At 45.7% G+C, this 21379-nt stretch overlaps 3 protein-coding genes across 3 annotated transcripts in view; 2 read left to right on the top strand and 1 right to left on the bottom strand.

Moving 5' to 3' along the window:
- The window catches only part of LOC124473885 (serine/threonine-protein kinase 32C), a 42913-nt gene extending 35624 nt beyond the window's left edge, over positions 1-7289 (top strand). Inside the window, exons 6-12 of the mRNA XM_047029602.1 lie at positions 1-79; positions 204-307; positions 405-521; positions 1496-1621; positions 2384-2512; positions 3332-3399; positions 4138-7289. The exon at positions 1-79 is cut by the window's left edge and continues 11 nt beyond it. Of these exons, the coding sequence (XP_046885558.1) occupies positions 1-79; positions 204-307; positions 405-521; positions 1496-1621; positions 2384-2512; positions 3332-3399; positions 4138-4345 (831 nt within the window). The 3' untranslated portion in view covers positions 4346-7289. The remainder of the gene's footprint in view (positions 80-203; positions 308-404; positions 522-1495; positions 1622-2383; positions 2513-3331; positions 3400-4137) is intronic.
- On the bottom strand, positions 7290-11658 carry LOC124473886 (placenta-specific protein 9-like). The gene is made up of 4 exons (XM_047029603.1): positions 11488-11658; positions 11293-11381; positions 8111-8205; positions 7290-7958 (listed from the first exon to the last, which is right to left on the bottom strand). Exons 2-4 carry the CDS (start codon positions 11354-11356, stop codon positions 7809-7811), a joined length of 309 nt encoding a protein of 102 aa, XP_046885559.1. The 5' UTR covers positions 11357-11381; positions 11488-11658; the 3' UTR covers positions 7290-7808.
- Positions 11659-14144: 2486 nt separating this feature from the next.
- Positions 14145-20286, top strand: LOC124473754 (L-threo-3-hydroxyaspartate ammonia-lyase). Its single transcript, XM_047029418.1, has 11 exons — positions 14145-14251; positions 16386-16731; positions 16926-17042; positions 17197-17438; positions 17610-17775; positions 17914-18013; positions 18098-18173; positions 18417-18542; positions 18747-18914; positions 19434-19491; positions 19935-20286. Exons 1-11 carry the CDS (start codon positions 14145-14147, stop codon positions 20031-20033), a joined length of 1605 nt encoding a protein of 534 aa, XP_046885374.1. The 3' UTR covers positions 20034-20286.
- Positions 20287-21379: the final 1093 nt, after the last annotated feature.

The raw sequence follows: 21379 nt of genomic DNA, 5'->3' as shown, positions 1-21379 counted from the left end.
CTGACAGATTTCAACATTGCCACGATAATCAAGAATGGCGAGAGAGCTACAGCCTTAGCTGGAACCAAGCCCTATATGGGTAAGATGAAGTCTATCTCAAACATTGAAAGGCTTTCAGTGGTTTTAATTGTGGGTCATTGATTCATTCTTGTTTATTGACTCTTTCCCTTATTTCTTTCCTTCTTTTTGAAATCTCTTCTCAGCCCCAGAGATTTTCCAGTCCTTTGTCAGTGGAGGCACAGGCTATGCCTTTGAAGTAGACTGGTGGTCACTAGGGGTTACGGTCTTCGAAGTGATGCGTGGATGGGTAAGGCATGCTGGGAGATGGAGTTGACGTGTTTGCAGCTAAGCTGTTAGGGACCTTTTTCTCACCCGTGTCGGGTTTTCCTCTGTCTTTCTCTCAGAGACCCTACGACATCCATGCCAGTAACTCAGTGGAGTCTCTGATGCAGCTCTTCAGCACAGTCAGTGTGCAGTACAGCCCAGCCTGGCCTAAAGACCTGGTCTCTCTCATGAGGAAGGTGAGCTTGTGCAGAAAGGTGTAGGCAGGTGGAGAGGCAATGGAGGCTGAGGGAAGGGGCGGGGGTTGGGAGGTAAAAAGGTGTGTAATGGCTGGTCAGGAAGAATGAGAGAGAGAGAACTGCTGACCTGGGTGGGGTAGAGGGGGGGACAGGGGGAAGGGGAGAGAGATAGAGAGGGGTACGGACCGGGGCTGAGGAGGATGGAGAAACAGATGGAGTCTGAGAGACTTCCCAGGGTGTGTGTGTGTTTGTGTCTGTGTGTGTGCCTGTTTATATCTCTGTGCCCATGTGTGCGATTGTGTGTGACTTGTCAGAAGGTGCTCCAGAGTGATGGCATCGGTCCATTCCGCTCTGTTGCTAATCGATTAACCATGCCTGAACTCCACAGAGACAGACCAAACCAGGCCTCCGGGGAGACGAATGAGTCAGCTTCAGACATTTTTTTGGTAGTGGGGGGGAGAGATGGTTTCCATGACAACAGAACCACATCCCAGCACATCACATAGTGTTAAGCTGTCCCAAGGTGAACAGCAAACAGCTGTTACTCTATTAGGAAACCATCATAATTGATGCCGCTCAAATAGATTGAGTTTCACCCTCTGACAAATGATCTTGGTCTTGATTTTATCCCTTCTGATCAGTGGAGGGTTTCGATTTTTGGATCCTATTTCTCCCTTGACTGACATAAGAGGGCCCCCTATTGGTGAACATGCCTCGACGATTTACTGTTGTGTTCTAAGTGCTCAAACTAGTTTGATATTTCTTTTTCACTTTTGTTCGTTTAAATATGGAGGAAATTAAAAATACACTTTTAGGCGGAACGCAGCCTTTATGTGACTGTGACATTTTGTTTTTCTGATGTTGTGCTTGTGTGGTTGTCACACGTATGGCCCGGAAGCCATAGGTAGGTGTAGGTGACATTCGTTCTGGAAAAGTGACATTGGCTGTTTTTGTAATGTGTGTGTGTGTCTTAGTTGCTGACGGTGAACCCCGAGCACCGTTTCTCCAGCCTGTCTCACATGCAGACAGCTCCCTACCTCGCTGACGTCAACTGGGACGCCGTGTACGAGAAGAAGATGGATGCTGGCTTTGTCCCCAACGTGAGTGGGAACCATCTAGATCACAGTCACGCATGCACACACATAAAGCCATATAACATAGTTTATGTGCACTGCTGACTCAATAACAGCCAGTTATGCTAAGCAGAAGCCAGCAGAGCGGGTGTGGGCAGCAGGAGGGTGAGACAGGAGAGACAGGGAAGGGGATGGTAAGCTACAGAAAACACATCAGGATTGGAGCCACACGGTGAGTGGTAGAAGGTGACATACTATAGACATTACAACAGACAACGTGTCTAGCAGTAAGCCAAAATACTTTCATCACCTTCCTTGGCCTCAAGCACATAGACTAAGGCTGTGTGTGTGTGTGTGTTTGTGTGTGTGTGGACAGTTCTGATGCAATTATCAGGGCAGTGGTGTCTAGTGCAGGATAGTGATCAGATTAATAAGGCTGAATGAGAGAGCAAGACACAGAGGGTGAGAGGGTTACTACCGGTCACATCAGACAGACATGACCACACACAGACAAACATCCTATGGACTGACTATGCCAACTAACTTAATCAAAAGCTGAATTCTGTGGGCTACTTAACGTACAGTATAATAGATATAATGTTACGTTTGCTCATATGTTCAGGTAATTATGTTGTATGTCTAGGAAGGGAATAGAACCACGTAATGCATGTCAATGAAGTCGGAACATTTCAATTTGGGGCGTATGTGTGCCTGGATGCGTGCATGCACACGTGTGTGTGCCTAATGACGCATGCCTGCCCCTCAAACGTGTGCCTGTGGCTCCTGCAGAAGGGTCGTCTCCACTGCGACCCCACCTTCGAGCTGGAGGAGATGATCCTCGAGTCTCGGCCTCTCCACAAGAAGAAGAAGAGACTGGCCAAGAACAGGTCCAGAGACAACAGCAAGGATTCCCAGTCTGTGAGTGTCCCAGCACCTCTAGGGGTCCCTGCCAGTCAGCCACCCTTATTGGTCATGCACCGTTACCAATGAGCATTTACGGGGCGTTTAGGACAACTTGACAGAAAAATCGGGTTCTGGGCTTTTCTGACCTTGTGCGTGTGTGTGTTAACTGTTCAACCCAGAGCACAAGCTGCACCCATTACAGTACACTCTGTTCCTCAGCTGAGATTCCCATCCCTCCAAGCACCACTCCCTGCACCTAGCACACAGTCACTTTGCTACTGAGATTCCATGTCCAAACCATCTTACTATCCGTGATTGCAACTTTTATTTACCATGGGTTTCAGACAACCCATCAATATTTATGAGATCTGACAAGTTTTCATCAGCTCAAGCCAATCATTATCATCTCCTGGTTATTAAAGTCGACCTTCCCTGTGTTATCGAGATCGGATCTCTCTGTGATATGAGAGGGTAAGGCTTGTATCTCTAACAATAGCTGGTGCACTTCTCCAGGCTTGAAATGTGTGTGAGTGTGTGTGTGTGTATGTTTGGAGGGGGGAGACTGGGTTATTACCTAGATGATTAAATTATGAAGCCTTCAGTAGTGTTGTCATGCCCCCAAGTGCTTTTGGAAATATGAGGTTCTATTTTCGGCCCATGCCAAACATCCAATTTGAAGGAAAAGCACACAAACAAATCAGAGTCGTGATTTCAAAGGGGGTAACACAGGGCCATTTGTCACGCGTCAGGTCATGTTGTTGAGTGACTGAGGTGATGATTGATCTGTGGTGAGTGTTGGCGTAATGATGACTCTCCCCCACCTCCTCTCCACAGGAGAATGAGTATCTACAGGAGTGCCTTGAAGTAGTGCAGCAAGAGTTCATGATCTTCAACCGGGAGAAGTAAGAGCCCCCCATCAGCCGAGAGGAACCGAGAGGAACAAGGAACAAAACATCTTGTGTTGTTCTACATTTCTATAACCCATAACCAACCTCAGAAAACAAATGCTTCATTAGATTTAATGAGATTGTTTGCGACGGTGGCCCTAGTCTTATTGTTGCCTGATGTCATTTGAAGGGAGTTCTAGTAGTAAAATACTAAATGTCTGAAGCCAATGACCATCTAATAGCTGGTATCTGTCTACTTCCTCAATTGACAGCGACCTCCCACTTTCAAACAATTGAGATATGTAAATTGTAGATAAATTGACTGATATTGTAGGACTTATCTATTGTTTATGCCAGGATGAAGAGCACTCATCATAGGGTTCGAGTGCTGAAGCTCATAAGACTTTGAAAATGGGTCTGCTCTTCTATCCAGAATATTGGTTCAGCGCTGCTCTAAATTATTACCTCATTTATTATTTACCAGTGTCTGCCATTGCTGCGTGCTTTGGAAGCCATCCTGCATGGCAAATGGAGTTTCCTTATTACTGTAATTAATGGATTTTCCAGATTTCTATTTATATGACTGGGTTCAGCCGTAATTCGTGGACCTTATGGTATAGCAGACTCAGACTCCCATTGTGAATCACCCTCACATTTTCTCTCCGCCTCTGTTTGTCTGATTCTGTCTGTCTCTCTCTTTCTTTCTTTCTTTCTCTGTTTTTGTGCGTGCGCGTGTGTCCACCTGCGTCTCAGGTTGAAAAGGGGCCCGGAGGAAGGCCAATCCGAGGGTGCGGAGTGCGAGGGTGTTGCCCAAGCAGGGGGAGACGATGCCAGTGGCGATGGGGAGGCCGAGGGGGGAACAGAGGACGACGAACCCGAGCCAGACCCCGAACCCGAGCCTGAGTCCTCCTCCAAACTGAGCATGTGCGGCTCTGTCTGCTCATCACCCGGCAGCTGCTAGCACCACAGTGCCCCCCTGTGGTGTCTCCGGCTACTACGCGTGTGTGTGTGTTTGTGCACCCGTGAGTGTATGTGTGTGTGCAACATACCTATAGATACTCAAACCTTTCCTACTTAGCCATGACTGCAAGAACGCACAGCAGGAGCCAAAATAGCTCCCCTATATTCCCCTCTGTAGCATCGACCAGGCACTACAGCCCCCAGCAGGCTCCAGACAGGCACCGCCCACAATGCCCCCTCAGTTCTATGCAACCAACAGTATAGCATGATCGGTAATGAGTATTGTCATTGTCCAGAGGCCATGATCACAAGCCACTGTTCCAAGAGCATGACGACACAGACAGCAATAGGAGCCCTGTTGTGGGAGCGGTGTTGATTTTAGCAGAGGAGAAGAAGAAGGCTCAGCCTGGTGTTGATGTATCTACCAGGGCAAACTCAGACAGTGATGTTGAATTATTCAGTAGAGTCAGGCACTTTTCTCTTTCTTTGCCTGCATAGCTCTCTCTCTCTCTATGCCCCTCTTTCTCATCACTTTTTTTCTTCCAACAACAGTATGACAGTTGTTAAGATATCTCAGAATGCCTTTCATATTAACAACCAGTATATCCTTTTTAAGTGTTCACTATTTTGCCAGTATGCCAATACAGTGTTATGCATTGGAAATTTTAATTGAGCATTTCCAAGGAGGATATATGTAGTTTCAGTTGAAGTGAGTGAACCTTTATTGAATAAACGCTTACATTATGGTCCCTCTAGGATAGGGAGGCTTTGTGGGAGAAATTAATCACTTAGACGCATCCAATACTTAACAAACCCACTGGAAGTGGTTTTGATTGTTAATCAATAGTTATTAATCTCCTGGCAATTACGGCTACATGTACAGTATGCATTTGCATGCTAGTATGTTCTTTTTTCTCCGTATTGAGTAGTGTGCCAAGTCATTTTTCCAAACCGTATATGATTCGCAGAGATGCTGTAACTTGAAAAGGGTGATGAAAAGAAAAAGATTTCTATGTGGTTGATCTCAGTACCTCAGTGTCGTGTCTCTGACCATGCCTACATGCTCTGAGAACTGTCGCACACAACGTTGTCCCACGAAGGAACCACACAGGATTCACCTCCATCTGGCCGCTTCAAGGACCTCTAAGCAGTGTTACAGTTTTTCGGAGTGGAACGTGTGGAAGATCACTGAAGACTATTGTTAATCCTAAACAACTCTCTTACGGAAACAGTTGCGGGGCTATGTTGGGTTTGTGTAGCTGTGTAGATACTTTGAGTTCTTTAGTTGATTAGTGATAGTGGTACTTTTAAGGTGGTGCCATTAAATCTCAGCCTGGATATCTGGGAACATGTAGCATAGTCCACCTTAAAACCCCTAAGGCCTGATAAGTAGAATTGTGTAAATAGCCTAACCTAACTCTCCACAGTTTTATGTGGGACTGCTTACTAAACTACATGTAACTAAACTAACAGTTGTATGAAGCCAAATCTTCATACGGTGTTGTTCTGATCTTATTTCCAAGTGTGCAGGCACAACTTGTAGGCAAATATGCCAAAGCTTTTTTACCATTTGCATAGCCATTTCTAAGGAACTTGAGTGTGTGAATGTACGTTTCTTCTCTGTAGAGTATAGATTCAGTGTTCCTTCTGCGAGTGAAAATCATTTGTATACAATCATTTATTGTTAGTATAAATATACAAAATTCTTTCGGGAATAGTAAAATACCATTAGATTCTATATTTGAACGAAGATGCCTCTGAAAGGAAACGTTATGAGGCAGTTGAGAAACATCTTTAAAACATGATGGGGATAAACTTGATTAGTCTCTAACCCTACTCAAACCTTTCTATTTTGCATGCGCTGACCGTGTTAACAGCAGGAGTGTGCAAGAGCGTGATGCTAGGGTCACAAAGACTGATGTGTGCATGTGCAAGCCACTGGCACTAGCGTACCCCAACTTGTACATGGCTTCAGTGATTGACATCCAATCACCTTAGCCCCGTCCTGCTTGACTGTCTGTTTGATTTACAAGTTTGCTGAGCAAGATTAGCTCATATATGACTGTATAAATTATTTATTCCCAACGTTTCATAGACAGCATGATATTTCGAGATGATATGCAGTAATTCTGGTATCCAATAGATTGTCTTTATGGTATGTTCCAAGCTGCTTCCTTGCTGAGTGGATGGTAAATTGTCAAGCTGTTGCGCTCAGTGTTCCTGTGGGTAAGTCTAGGTTTATGTGCTTTGGTAGTGTTCGTGTGGCAAAGAATCCATAGGATTTGAAGAATGTTTGTCCTCAGACTACAGATATTGTGAGTAAAAACCCAACCAATACTTGGAACCGACGTCTTAAAACTGTCTACACAATCAGAATAAACTGTTTTAATGGTCAAATGTGGGTATGTAATTATGTGTCAATAATTTATAAATTTATTATTATTGACAGGATAGTTTTAAAATGTTGATGATATCAAAGTTACAATACGAAACCATGGTACTGTCCTTTATGTCAGTGATATCAATGCAGTTTCACCATTTCTGATTTAATCCTGTTTGCATAAACACCCAAAAATGAACTAAGTTGTAAGTACCCATCTTAACATTAATAACATTTCAAAAGGCATCGAGAATAAGCAACAGCACTTTCCCCATCAATTGGTTCACAGTCATTATCCTCACAGCTATAATGTCCAGCCCTTGTAGAACCATTATGTAATGTAACAGTAGTGTTCTGTCGAAAAAACACTTTCAATAAGAGTCACCCTTCTCTAAAGTGGTTATGTTTTGCCTTATGTTCTGTATCGTAGAAATCTTCGGGGGAATACACTTCCGAGCTGGGGTCCCAGTGAAAGCCTTGTACTGTACCTATTCAAACTGCTCGGTGTATTGAAACATGCTGCTTTAACTGCTTTGATAAATAAAATGAACTCCTCCCAGTAAAATAGACTGACTTGTTTATTATGATGTTCTGTTTTGTGTAGCAAACTACCACAGGAGGGCCACAGTGATACAGCAGCAGATACAGGTTCATTTGAGACTTGATAACAACACACTGTTTTGAAGATGGTATAGTACACTTGACCTCAAGATGTGTGTCAGTCTTGGTGAGAAAATGGTTTAGAGGCTAAGACAGACAAAAGGAGAAGAGTGCTGGAGGATTAGACGAGTGTATTTAAGAATTAGTGTCGAGATCTATCAACTGTACCACCTTGTACATAAGCCTGTGTGCTCTCTAGAAAGGGGCTTGTTTTGGTTTACAGGATGTATATAGGACATGCTAGGTCCAATGTAGCATACAATACAACAGTACAGGTTTGGAACTAAAGTAAAGTATATTTAAGAGTCTGTCCATGTCAGTTACGTAAATCCTCACTCCTACTTCCTCTAAGTGACTGACTTACACAGTCAGTAGCTTTCTACACCAACACTAGTTCTTGTTCTGTTTCCTGTTTATGGTTGGTTTAGGAGCCTCCTTTCTCTCCCTGACCATCCAGGATGTCCACCTCAGGTTTGCCTCTGGTGTCCAGCAGGGGGCTCCACTCAGGGGATTCAATGGCATCCAGCAGAAGAGCCAGCTCTGTCTCCAATTTGCTGACGGTTTCTTCCACACGCTGCAGAGCACAGAGAGGGGACACTGGGTCAACAGTATGCCACGGGAGTTTATGTTCAGGGAGAAACACTGATGGGTCTAGATGGGATCTAAAATGTCTTCTCTGTAAACAACTCCCATTTCTATAAAAGGCTCTTTCAAATTTGACTTAACCTTCTCGACTACATCCAGTCTGTTATGGAGAGATCCATGTTCCTGACAGGCACTCGCCCGGACAGTCCTGGGCAGGAGGTTCGACTCAGCAGGTCCTAAAACAAAACAATACAGTTCCAGGGTCATCACATCATTCCATGGCACATTACAAAGTATACCATTCGAGTGCAGTACCATTACATCAAACTTTCAGACTCATTTTGATTGTCTTTCTCATACACAAATGTTATCTCTCTTCCATCTCCCTCCCATCTCCCTCCCTCCCTCTCTTCCTCCTTCCCTTTAATGTTCACTGCTCACTCCATGTGTTTCCTATTAGCTACCCTCTGCATCTCTGCAGTCAGGCAGTCTGCAAGGCAGCCACTCAGTACACCACAGCCCAGGACCAGGCCTTTGTTTCTGCTGACACAGTGCTGCTACAAACTGAACTGGGATCAGATAAGGCCATTTCAGTGACCTTAGAATAAATGAAGAGAAGATGCAGCTGTTCCAGAGACTGTAGTCTAGAGCAATGTCCGCACATTCTCATTCACTGACATCCTTTTTAATGTCTGATGTAGTCAGTGCACATGTGGGTGGAGGACGCCAGCTCTCAGGAACCATGAGGTGGTCAGCTGTAACCAAAGTGCTTTTTAATGGCTGTTGGTTGCTGGGTGGAGACTGACTCCATACATTGTTCCACCTATTTCTCTTGACTGTAAAGTGTTTATGTGACCAATTATCCTTCCCCTTTGAAGCTCATAGTTTGTTCTCTCTCCAGGCTGAAGTTTGTTTTCAAAAGTGTTGCATTTAATAGTGTCATTCCAGAAAGAGGCCAGAATCTGCTAAAGGTATTCCTTCAACTGACTTTGTTGATTATTTTGTGAACTTGTCAAGGACCCCTTCTTGGTTTAATAAAGGTTAAATAAAAAATTAAATTAAAATGCTGTATCGAGTCCTGTGTTTTCTCCACTGCATACTTCCACTTCCTGTTTTTACATCATCACAGGACTGGTACTGTACACACTCTGCCCTCTACATGCCAACAGCCTCCATTTTACCTTCTTACATCTCTCTTAAACTCATACTAAAAGCTACAGAGTTGTCAGAATACAACACACTGTTCATGTAACGGTCCACAGTATCACGATTAATCTCTCCTGTCCACAGCTGTCCATAGCCTGCCTGTCAGTACAGTACAGTACAGTATAAACAGCAGATAAGGAACTTGAGTTTTTCTGAAGGCCTCCGACGGCCCTCCAGTGCCCTGCCAAGAGCAGTGGTGAGTTAGCACCGACTCTGCTGTTTTTATAGAGCTCTCCCACAGAACCGTTTTATAAGCTTCATTACACACAGGCCCGTGACATGCCAAATATTTTCAGGAGAGGAGCCAAGCAGATCTGCAAATGGACATGAGATAGGAGCTTTGCTTCAGATTTCTCTCAATGAACGTATCAAACACGCCAGATGTCGGTTTCAGCTTTTCAGATATTCACAGACCGAGGACTGTCCGTGTGTCCTTTAAGTTCGGGGGTTAGACTATGAGCTGTTTGGCAAAGTTCGATTGCAAGGGAAGCTATTCTTGAAAACTAGGTTTCTCATAACTGTAAAAGAGATCAATTTGTTGGGAGCGAATCAAGTAAAGTGTAAGAAAAATCCATCAGATGATCGATGATCATCCACGTCAACACAGGAAGACTCTTTCTTAAAACGGGAAATGCCTGAATTTTCTGATTCCACTACAGTCTAGCATCTGTAATTGGAGTGAGGTGGTTTGTTGCCGCATGCCAGTATTCCCAATTGTTCTGACTTCTGGTTTGGCCATGACTGTAGAGGGGCACCAAAAGACCACAAACAGCAAACCCTGTCAAGGGAGAGTGTGTGGTGTGTATGCGGAAGGGGGGAGGGGGGTCATGGGAATGTGTGTGTGTGTGTGTGCGTCTAGGGAGTGTGTGTGCATGTGTGTACATTTCTTGAAAGTGGGGGCGAGAGAGCAGGAGAGAAATGGATGATGATGTGTGTGATGAATGAACAGTCCTGTGTGTATTATGTCCCAGTTGCAGCAGGGGGTTAAAACAAATTGACTAGCACACTCAGAGGAAACAGACCATAGGAAAAAAACACACAGCATCCCACAGATAGGAACACACACAATCCTCCCTGCGAACTGGCCCTTACCGGTAATGCGTAGTTTGTTTGTGTGCGTATGATTGTTTCTGTGTGAGTGGGGTTTATGCTGTTACCTGTGTCTTATGTTAGCCTGTAAGTGTTCGTCCTAATGTTCCACTCTGCAGGAGGGCAGTCAGGGTACTCAGTGGGATATGTCATTGAGAAGCTAGCTCAGGCCAAAGCATGAGGTCAGGGCACCAGGGATCCTCCCCACATGCTCTCCTAATGCTCTGGCCATGCGAAAGACAACACTTCCCTTGTTTTCCCAAATTATCCTGGATCAATACGGTGTTGGGAAACCAGTGTGTGTATGTGTGTGTGTGTGTATGTGTGTGTATGTTCTGCAGTTGGTCATTCCTGCCGTGTGAAGTCATTCACATTTACACACAGGCCTCATCAAAAGTGATTTCTCAACCCTGCGTGATGTTACACAGAGCTGCTTATGTGTGGACAGCCAACATTTTTGTGAGTTTCTCTGAAAGGTTGTTAGTAAGATGGAAATGGCCGAAACTACATGCTTGAGGAAGAGTTTTTGTCAATAAATATTTGATTGTTGTGACAGAGTTACTTGAAGCAATGCAAGAGCTTCAGTACAATAAGAAACAGATGTACTTAGTAGATATGCACATGCACACACACACACATTTAACACACATTTTCATCCAACCATCACCCCCGTAAAGTACTCCATACTTTCAGACACGTGTCACACATACACAACATTGGGAAGAAACTCTTACAGTATATGCAGATTGAAAGCTGCATGCAACTCAGAAAAACATATTTAGACTGGAAACAAAAGATATGAGCATTTATAGAGAAATTGTGACATGTTCACGTACAAGGACCCAATTAAATGTCAACTTGTTTTCAGTCCTACAAAGCTACTCCCAAAACAATCCCCCAATGATGATTAAGCACACATCTCCATCGCAGCCTGCCATCTACTCATGGCTTGTTGACACAAGCCTCCGTGTCCACTGAACGCTCCACCCTGACCTCTGAGCCCTGCTACACCCAAACGTGTCACTTACCTGCCACTGCGAAGCCAATGAGGAGCATGAGGAGCCCAAGGGTGGAGGTGAAGGGGCGGGTCATGGTGGACAGGAAGCCTGGAGTCCAGCTGAAGAGAGAGAGAGAGAGCAGAAACTGTAACCTGCGCTAGCACAGATAGGAATAGGTAGGAATAGGTATGACAGAGAGAGGGATAGAGAAGCAGAACTACTTACAATGTTTTCAGTGCTCACAGAATTCCTGATTTATAACTGGTCTATAACAAGCTCCTTTCCCCCTCGCTCTCTCTCACTCTCCTCTGTCAGTCTTTGCCCCACAGTCACCCTTTCTCTCTCCCCCTTCTCACTGGGTTGCGCCCAGTTTCCTAATGAAAACATTAAATGCAGAACAAAAGCTCTCTATCTGGGAGGGGGCTAGAGGTGGAGGGAGGGAACGAGAGAAGGAGCGAGGGAGGCAGCAAGAGAGGGAGAGAGGGAGGGAGGGACATTTTGGGGTAAGAGCAGGACTCTACAGATTCTAGACTGCCTGTTTGCAGTGAACACTGCAAGCCAATAGTAAACCACTGATGAGGAGCAGTAGAATGTCTGTTTGTGAACTGTTTATAAATTGTTATTGGGATGTGCTGACAAAATGCACACACACACACACATTCATATAAATACTCAGTGTTCAGTCCACACACAAACACCACAGAGAGTCTTATGTACTACACATGGCTAGACTAGTCTTTGGCTTGGTCAGGTGGTCACTGTCTGGCCACTTAAGAAGATCTATGGAGGGTTAAGCACAAGTGAGAAAGTGGGGGAAAAGCAAGTGAGGGGATCAAACAAGGGGGAAGGAGAAGAGAGAGGTGGAACAGTGGAGAGGATGAGCCCTTTGCTCTCCTTGTCCTTGGATCCATGTTACAGTAAATACACAGATAAAGGACAAGAGGAGAGGGATGATAGTTATCTAAGTGGATTATATAAAAAGAACACAGAACAGGAGCTTACAGTCCTGTTCCATATTAAGAACAATGGATGGAGGTGGATTCTATACATTACGTAAGTGAAGTTTGTATTCCACATCATACATTTCGTAGGTAACATGAAAACAATTTTGGCCCCCAGCCAGTGTCCATCCTCTGTCACGCTGACCTGCAGTGTCACAGACTGCTTGGCCCTGCAATGGAGACACAGAGGTGATGGGATCATCCTGTCACTCTTTCAAACAACCACACACAAATACACTCACAGGACAGCATTTTCCCATGGTCATTCCAGCAACAACATTGGAACTTGGAACGATTAGAGAGAGAGAGAGAGACAAACATAGATACAGACAGATTCAGAGAGACCGACCGAGAGAGAGAGAGAGAGAGAGACCAGAGAGAGAGACCAGAGAGAGAGAGAGAGAGAGAGAGAGAGAGACCAGAGAGACCAGAGAGACCAGAGAGAGAGACCAGAGAGAGAGAGAGAGAGAGAGAGAGAGAGAGAGAGAGACCAGAGAGACCAGAGAGACCAGAGAGACCAGAGAGACCAGAGAGAGAGAGAGAGAGAGAAAGAGAGAGAGACACCCTAACCCTAACCCAAACAATAAACTGAGAAGGGGGAGAGACAAAAAGAGGGTTAGTCTCCCTGTTATCCTCATCTTCTAACGTCTTCTTAATGACCTTCTAGTCTAAAGCATTTAGGATGTCGTTATGACCCTCAGCAGTGAGTGACTTTTCTCTTTGTTTTCTCTCCTGGCTCCCTCCCTGGCTATTCTGCCAAGGCCAATCCCAAGCAGAAGCTACGTAAGAGCCTCATGCCACTAATGTTGTTTAATTGTTCTTAGTATACTTTATAAAGGAAGTGAGCCTACCAGCCAAGATTGAAGTCAAGGTTCATTGTCTAAAAGAGAGCGCACAATGACTTGGTCCTGGATCTGGACATTGAAAAAGTACACACACACATAAGCACACACACACACCTGACAGAATGAAAGGGTCTGTGGTCAGTCAGTTGATTGCAACAGTCAACAGTTTTAGGAAATGTTCTTCTTTCAGCAGTCTCCAACATTACACAACTGCACATCCTGAAGGACTTTGTTCTCTTAAGTGGGTTAAGTCAAAGACTAAAGTCTGAGGAATGGAGGGGATCACTGACTCATGTCCATTGGTCTTGTGACTTTGTGGAAGCGCTTTGCGTCTTTGCTAGCTAGGTCAAAGTTCAGAGGTGGGGGAGACCTCTGTCCTCTGATCTGCCTCTGGATGTGAGTATTATCTGCACGCCGGGTCGTTACCCAACACCTCACCCCCTTGCTTCTGTCTCTTTCTCTCTCTTCCCGTCTGTCTATCGTTTTCTTTCTGGCTCTTGACCCACCCCACAATGTCTCAGGCCGACTCTCTTTTTCTCTCAACTCTCCTCTCTCCCTTTCACCTACTTATCACCCCATCTGCTCCTCCATCCGGTGCAGACCACAGTCTCATCTCCCACCCAGCCTCCCTGTCTGCCGGCTCCTACATCCACCCTTCAGATCATTGTTCCTTAGATAAACCTTAAGTCTGTAGCTATCCTTTTAGAGCTTCTGATTAGAACACGTCACAGAGGGGGGGGGGGGGTTTAATCTAGGTCTGCGACCGGAATAGAGCGTCTGGGCGGGGCCCCGGGGGCGGGAGGCGGGTCTGGAGAGCATGTGGCCTGAGTAATCCCTCCTTAAATTGCCCCGACGAGAGAGAGAGCGGTCAGCGCATTGTGACCGTGGGAGCGCTCTGAGTCTGTATCCCTGTATTCCTGTGTTCCACCTCGTGAGGCCTTGTTCGTCACAGACCCGGGGAGGACCAGGGGCAAGCGGCAGAGGGACGGTGAGCAGTCTGGGACTAAAGCGGTGCAGTGGAGGTCTGCCAACGACGATGAACTTTGCGGCCCAGTTTTTCTACGCCAACTACTTGAGCGATGGCTTCTCACCAAAGGAACTTGGGTCCCACGATGGAGAGGAGTCTGACCCCTTCTGGCAGAGGTGGGATACTGCGGCCCCTGAGACCCCCACCCCTTCCCAAAGCCCTCCTGTAGAGGAGGAGGGACCCCCCACCCCAGCAGGAGAGAACCCCCATCCTGAGGAGGCTAGGACTCAGGCTGCACCTCCTAAAGCTGAACTGCCACTAGTTTGGCCTCCTCTCTCTGAGCCTCCTCTTGTCCATCCCCCTCCTTCTCCTGCACCCCCGCCTTCTCCCCACAGTCATCCCTCTCTGAAGGCTCCAGTGTCCTCCATTCTCCCAACTCCCTCTCTTCCTCCCTCACTTCAAGCAAAAACTTCCACCACATCCTTGACAGCCGTCCCCACGACTGTCCCCACATCCAAAGCTTTATCTACATCTCCTCTCGATCTTCCAGACTCCCCAACTCAATCCGAAATGGTAGAAGTAGTGTGGAACCCCCCTGCCTCTGCTCATGACCCCCTGAAACCCTTTTCAGACCCTTGGAGCAATAAAGCTCTCCTGCCTGCCTTCTTCGCTCTGGTATACTACTTTCTCCGCCTCCTTGTCTCCTTCATCCTCTACATGCTCCCTAGAGCCAGGTAATCAAAATGGACAGATCGAATCCCCATGGGAAAAATGGGATGAGGGATGAAGAGAAGAGGAGTGAGAGAAAGAGAGAGACAAACAGAGACTGACACAGACATAGAGACAGATAATTGGCTATTTCAAAACTCGGCTGCATGGTTAGAGAAAAAGAAGGTGAGGTATTACCAGGGGAGGTAGAGAGGGCATGGTGTGAAAGAGTACAGGCGTCACAAGGTCAGACCAGGGAATAAGGTAAGAGGTTACAGAAGTGTTTTCGGCTTAGCTGATGATATTATTAGCAGCGGTCGGGATCTCCAGTCAGAGGACTATGGCTGGCAAAGTGACTGAAAAATCCTAGTTTGGGCTGATGTCTCCATCTGCTGGTGTCCTGTACCTTTGTGTGTGACATGGGCGTGATGGTAACATGAGAACGTGTCTTCACTGGAGTAATGCCTCAGGGCTCAGTACTCATCTGTTATTCATCAAATTCAACCGTTAAAGGGAAATTGTGGAAAGGTTAATTTGTCACAGCAGACAGTTTGAAACGCTATTAATTACATTTGATTTGAGTGTGGAGATATTAGAATTATGAGAGATTATTGTGACCTTTTACATTCATGACAAGACTAAGTTACTTAGTTGGTGTTTTTCATGAGTTTGAGTGATGACGAAGCGTATGTGGCTGCAATGTTATCTGAATGGTTTGTATATTCATTGTCTCAGTTTAATATACTTTACTTTATTTATAATTTAAAAAAAAATAAAAAATACATGTCATACTGCAAAGCCAAAATACTAATTCTATCGTCTGTCAGATAATCCGATTCTCTCAGATTACTTTGTTTAAATGCTGCGTGCCAGTAGCAGGGCTGAAATACCTCAGCAAATCATTCAGAAGATATATCTGTCACCAATTCAACTATAAAAAGACAACATGTTGTCTAATAAAATTAATCTGTCTTTCATTCAATCTGGATAGGCCGTGTGTGGGTGCATGTGTTTAGGGACTACCGTCAATTAAGAGGTGATGAACTGCTCCTATTTTTGTTGTCATGAGGCAGTCCTACCTACCCTGAGAATGATCTGTGTGGATTATCCTCCATTGTCCACAGACCAAGGTCGACTTTGTTCATGTCCACAGAATAGGCAAGGCTTACCTGTCAACAGGATCACAGGCGCACACGTACACATATACTGTACACGTCCACATGCACACACACATGCTCAAACACACACACAGACATGTGCGCACACACACACAAACAAAATATATTTCTCTCCTCATCTAACTTTTGTGCCTCTCCTCATTTCTCTTCCACAAAGCTCCTTTATATATGCTGCTTTCTGTACCGAAAAGCCACAGAGAAAAAATATGGCTGCACATCTAGAGGGCTCATTCTGTCTCCTCTTCTCTCGCTCTCCTCTGTCTGTCTGTCCGTCTGTCTGTCTGTCTGTCTGTCTGTCTGTCTGTCTGTCTCTCTCTCTCTCTCTCTCTCTCTCTCTCTCTCTCTCTCTCTCTCTCTCTCTCTCTCTCTCTCTCTCTCTCTGTCTCTTTCTCTTCTCTTTCTCCTTCTCCCCCCCCCCCCCCAGTGAGGAGGAGCGCCAGAGCGCCAGGAAGGCCAGCACAAAGGGGCCCACCTCGAGCAAGACCAGCCACGTCTGCAACGGCGCCCTGAGCCGCCGCGCCACGCTCATCGAGCCAGAGCGCCTCAAGGACTTTGGGGAAGAGGATCTCCTGAACGGCGACGTGAAGACCTGGGAGATCAAGGTCGAAGGCACCCCGGAGATTCAACTAAAGGACCCCCCCAAAACCAGCAAGAAAAGAGACAGTGAAAGCAAAGCTGTCCCCAAGCCTACATCCGAGTACCTCCGCTTTGAGGACATTAGTGCTGCTGCCTTCAAAATACAGTCGGGGATACAGAAGACCCCCTGCACGGTATGCCAGCCCAGCAAAGAACATCTGATGTACTGGGTTTCTGAAGCATGAAAGCTCCCATAGATCAGATATCTCCATGTATTGAAAGCTAACATCCTGTGTCACTGAACCAACTGTCGACGAATTTTGCCGACTTTGGGTTCCACAGCATAAAGATGGCCGGGATGAGAACGTGTTGTTGTTTGTGCTCCTAGTACTCCAGACTATCCAAACAGTATGGGATGGAGATCTACCTGAAGAAGGAACACCTCCACTACACAGGCTCGGCCAAGGAAAGAGGAGTGCTCTACCTGCTCTCCTCCCTCACGCTGGTAACTGACCCCTCCAAAATGACTTCATGCCTGCGTGTGTATATCTGTGGGTGCGTCCATAAATCATTGCATCCATGTGTGTGTCTGTGTGTTTGTGTGACACATACCTACCCCTGCCACCCCCCCCCCCCCCCACACACACACACCCCTCCAGGAGCAACAGAAGAAGGGTGTGATCGTGGCTACAGACTGTAACTTCTCCATGGCCGTGGCCCATCACGCCGTGGAGCTGAAGATCCCTGTGTTCGTCATCATGCCGGCCAGCTGTTCCCCGCCGCGCCTCAGGACCTACAGAGACTACGGTGCCATGGTCATCTCTTACGGCAGCACGGCCAGGGACTCCCTCAACCATGCCCGCCACCTGGCCAAGGAGAACGGATACCTCTGTCTGGAAGAGTGAGTCACACTAGGCCTGACCTGGCCTTTCTGATTCGACTGTATCTTCCAGCTTTCCTTGCATGATACATTCTGCAGTTTGATGGACGTGAGACACTGGTGGTACAGCCTGCACTACACGAACTCTAAGGTATTCAATTTAATGTTGATTTCTCTCTCTCTGGTGTGCAGGGATGACAGTGCTGTATACCTGGCAGGTCTGGGAACAATGGGCATGGAGATCCATGAGCAGGTGTCCAAACTAGATGCTGTCATTGTGCCTGCTGGTGGGCAGTGTGGCTTACTGGCTGGCACAGCGGTCGCCATCAAACACCTCAACTCACGCATCATGGTCATTGTAAGTGTCCCCCAACTCTACTTCATATTTCCAAACTATTACCATTTAATACTACTAAATACTTCCAAAAAACATTACTGAATGATGCAAGTCTGAATGAGTAGCTGAAGCATTTTGTCCCAAACGTCTCTTTCACAGGGAGTGGAACCAGAAGGATATCCTCTTCTACTACAATCCCTTAAAATAGACAGTCCAGTCAAAGACATGCACATCACTCCCAACAATAAGCTCTATGGAGGTAAACTATGTCTCTAGTCTTTTCCCTTTGTTCATTCATTGTCCCTCAGCCAGACTGTGATATCAACCTTCTCTCTCACCGCAGACCTGGTTGAACACTCACTGGGTACCCACAACTTCCAGCTGGCTAAGAAACTAGTGGATAAAGTCATCTCAGTCAGGTATGGTTGAACAGTTGCACTTGGTTACAATACAGATCATTCCTTGGCCCCACCTACTGAAATAATGTTTGACGTTGTTTTAGATAAAAGAGTGTACTAAAATCAATCCATCTAAAGTCAATGTACAATGGGCTGCATGTGTACGGACTATATCCACACCAGGGATTTACACATTCCCTGGAGCATGGAATAGCACCTGTTATTGTCCTGTGGTCAGTGATTCCTGCCTCTGTTGTCTCATAGCGAGGAGGACTCCCTGGTAGCCATGTTGAGGTTCCAGGAGTTTGAGCGTGCCACTGTGGACACAGAGGGAGCGATGGGACTGGCGGCCATTTTGGCCGGCCAACTACCTGAGCTGAAGGGCAAAAAGTGAGATCAACACAGCCAAGCACAAACTTAAACAGACACATTCTGTTTGTTTTGACCCAAAACATTTATAGTATAGTTTTAGTATACTATGCTTTTTGGTATAGTTTGGGTGTTGAGTACTAAATCATTTTTATCTACTATTAAGCAAAAAGACAGTTTATCCCTGCTATCAACGTGAGTACTAAATCCTTTTTGTCAATTGAGGGTTGCTGTGGTGGTGAGCAGCGCCAACATGGAGCTGGACCTGGTCCGGCAGTGTGTGGATCGGGCATTGGTTCTGGATGACCGGGTCAGCAAGTTTACAGTACAGTTGGGAGACTTCCCAGGAGACATGGCCAAGCTACTGGACATGCTGGCCCGAGAGGATGTCAGGTGAGCTGGACACAATGGGAGCAGGGTGGGAGGGAGGTGGAAATGGACTGTGGCACATGCCAGGCCCGATGAGATTAAGGAGTGGCTTCATGGATTATAAATGAAAACACATCCACACACACACAAATACACACATGGACTAGACAAACACTTACTCCAAAGTGAGTTTTCAAGTTGAGGTTGCCCCTAACCTTGTACTGCCACAGTGAATCATTTGCCTCTGTCTTAATGTGTGGTTGATGTGGCTGGAGAGATGAGTGTGTATAGTTAGGCTTCTCCCAGTAATGCTACTGACCCGGTTCTTCTCACATCCGATCTTGCAGAATAAGCCATGGGAGGCTTTAGCTGGCACGACAGCTTCTCTGACAGGATGGGGAGAAAGGATCTAATTAAGTTCCCTTTCCTCCCTCAATACTTATTTTCCCTATCCTTTCCCATGTTCAGTACAGTGTTCTTTTTATGTGTCATGTTGATGTGACTCTGTGCTTGTCTCTCTCTCTCTCTCTCTTCCTGTCTCAGGTTGTTGGATGTTTGCCACAGGAGCCACGGCGACAGAGCAGATCTCTTCAAGGTTCAGGTAGGCACAACTTCCCCCCCCAGTTCCTCTTCCCCCCTCCCTCCTCCATTCCATTAAACAGCTCCTTCTTGCACCAGCATCACCATGGTAACCTTGGCTCAGGCACCACTGGGGGTTTTGCAGCAAAAGTGGTGCATTCTGGATCGAGCACAACGAACGTACTTACATTACAGTGCAGTGTGTGATCCTGAATGAACTGTATGGAGGTATTTGGCCACGTGTTTCTATTAACAACAGGTTCTGATCGGACACACGTACAGTTTTTAAAAGAAAGGGAAACCCTAAGAGGAACAATATACCCCCATGGGACGCTATATATCCAGCAACTATCTAACCAGACAGACACTGAGGGTCAATCTTCATGTGTAATTAGCTTAGTTCGGCGCACGCGTGCGTGATGATGTCATGAGTGGCAGGAGTTAACTGTGTGCATGTCCTGACAGGTGGAGTGTGTGGTGGAAACCAGGGATAAGAGCCAGGCTAGCCAGCTCCGCAGAACTCTGTCTGAGCGCTATCCCACACTACGCTGGCTGGACCGGTGAGCGCACGGACACACGCCGTCAGCTGCTCTCCCCTTCGATGTGCACACGCACACACAAGCATACATACATAGACACACACACACACAGCAATGCATCACAAGACAATACTAAGCAGAAAGCAAATACAGTACAGAGAAGATCGACACAGAGGACAGCATCTATAGATCCTTAGTGAAAAAGAAAACACACACACACTGTAAAAGATGAACTCTGCTGCAACAAAATGTGAAGGCATTTCCTGCAGCTGCTATATAAAGATGATTACGAGTACAGAAAAGCCTTTTAAACATGTTCAGTTGAATAAAGAGGTTGAGGTCTTCAACCAACAGTTCTGCAGTTAGGAAGCTGAAGGATTACCTTATTGTGATATATTGATACTTAACAATGCTTAAGAACCATCTTATACAACTAATGTATGCATATGTATAAGTGTGATTTAGCTATTCCACATGATTAAGTTACAGAACCCAGTATGTAGTGGTTCCTTTACAAATAGCCAACTATTATACTGTTGCATTGAGAGATATTTACTTATTTTCAAAGCAGATTGTTTTTGAACTGATGTATATATTTCTATATTTATAATTTACAATGTATAATACATTATACAATGTATGTATAATGTAGATCTAAATTGGTAGATTGTATATAAAAACATCTCAGGAAATAAAACAAATGTATGTTCTAAAGTTTGTTTGTTTATATTTAAAATGTTCAAACTGAGTATCGCGTGAAGGCAAGAACAATTCAACACCTGCATTGAAAGTGTCTCTTGATAGCCAGTAACATTTACATGTATATTTATGCGTTTAGCTTTTATCCAATGCAACTTCCAAGAGAGAGTTTTACAAAAGTGCATAGGTCACTGATCATAACAACGAGATAGCCCCAAACATTGTGGGTAGCCAAACATGAAGCGTACATTGTGAAAACCAAATAAGTCCCAAAGGAAGAACTGAAGTACGATTGACCACATCTGTGCTGGTGCATCCATTCAATTGGCCAATCGGCCGAAGGTTCCGCTTGTTTACAGTTGTATCAATATAACAAATGAGATTGCTGCAAATGAAAGTTGTCCAGAAAATGTCATCCGCTTGATTAACGGATAGAAACATTACCAGAGAGACAGACGACTAAGTGTGTCTAATTCTCTAAGTTCGTTAGCAGAGGACAATCTGACCCCAGCGTGCTACTTTGGCTTTGACCATAGTAGTAGGCCGTCTACCATCCTGTGGGAATGGAACTTATTGAGAGGGTTTATGCAGATGGTGTCTCCATCATCCACAATGCTGGGTGAGGATCTGTAGAGTAACTTATCCAGTCACTCACGGATATGATGCCAAAGA

The sequence above is a fragment of the Hypomesus transpacificus genome, chromosome 11, assembly GCF_021917145.1.
Source record: "Hypomesus transpacificus isolate Combined female chromosome 11, fHypTra1, whole genome shotgun sequence".
NCBI lineage: Eukaryota > Metazoa > Chordata > Actinopteri > Osmeriformes > Osmeridae > Hypomesus > Hypomesus transpacificus.
This window is presented reverse-complemented; position numbering and strand designations above follow the sequence as displayed.

Coding starts and splice junctions, on each gene's coding strand:
- LOC124473754 (XM_047029418.1), top strand. CDS start 14,145: ATGAACTTTGCGGCCCAGTTTTTCTACGCCAACTACTTGAGCGATGGC. Junction 18,014..18,097: donor CAACAATAAGCTCTATGGAG/GTAAACTATGTC, acceptor CTCTCACCGCAG/ACCTGGTTGAACACTCACTG. Junction 19,492..19,934: donor CAGATCTCTTCAAGGTTCAG/GTAGGCACAACT, acceptor ATGTCCTGACAG/GTGGAGTGTGTGGTGGAAAC.
- LOC124473886 (XM_047029603.1), bottom strand. CDS start 11,356: ATGACCCGCCCCTTCACCTCCACCCTTGGGCTCCTCATGCTCCTCATT. Junction 8,206..11,292: donor CATTGGCTTCGCAGTGGCAG/GTAAGTGACACG, acceptor GTTTTGTTTTAG/GACCTGCTGAGTCGAACCTC. Junction 7,959..8,110: donor GACTGGATGTAGTCGAGAAG/GTTAAGTCAAAT, acceptor TGTGCTCTGCAG/CGTGTGGAAGAAACCGTCAG.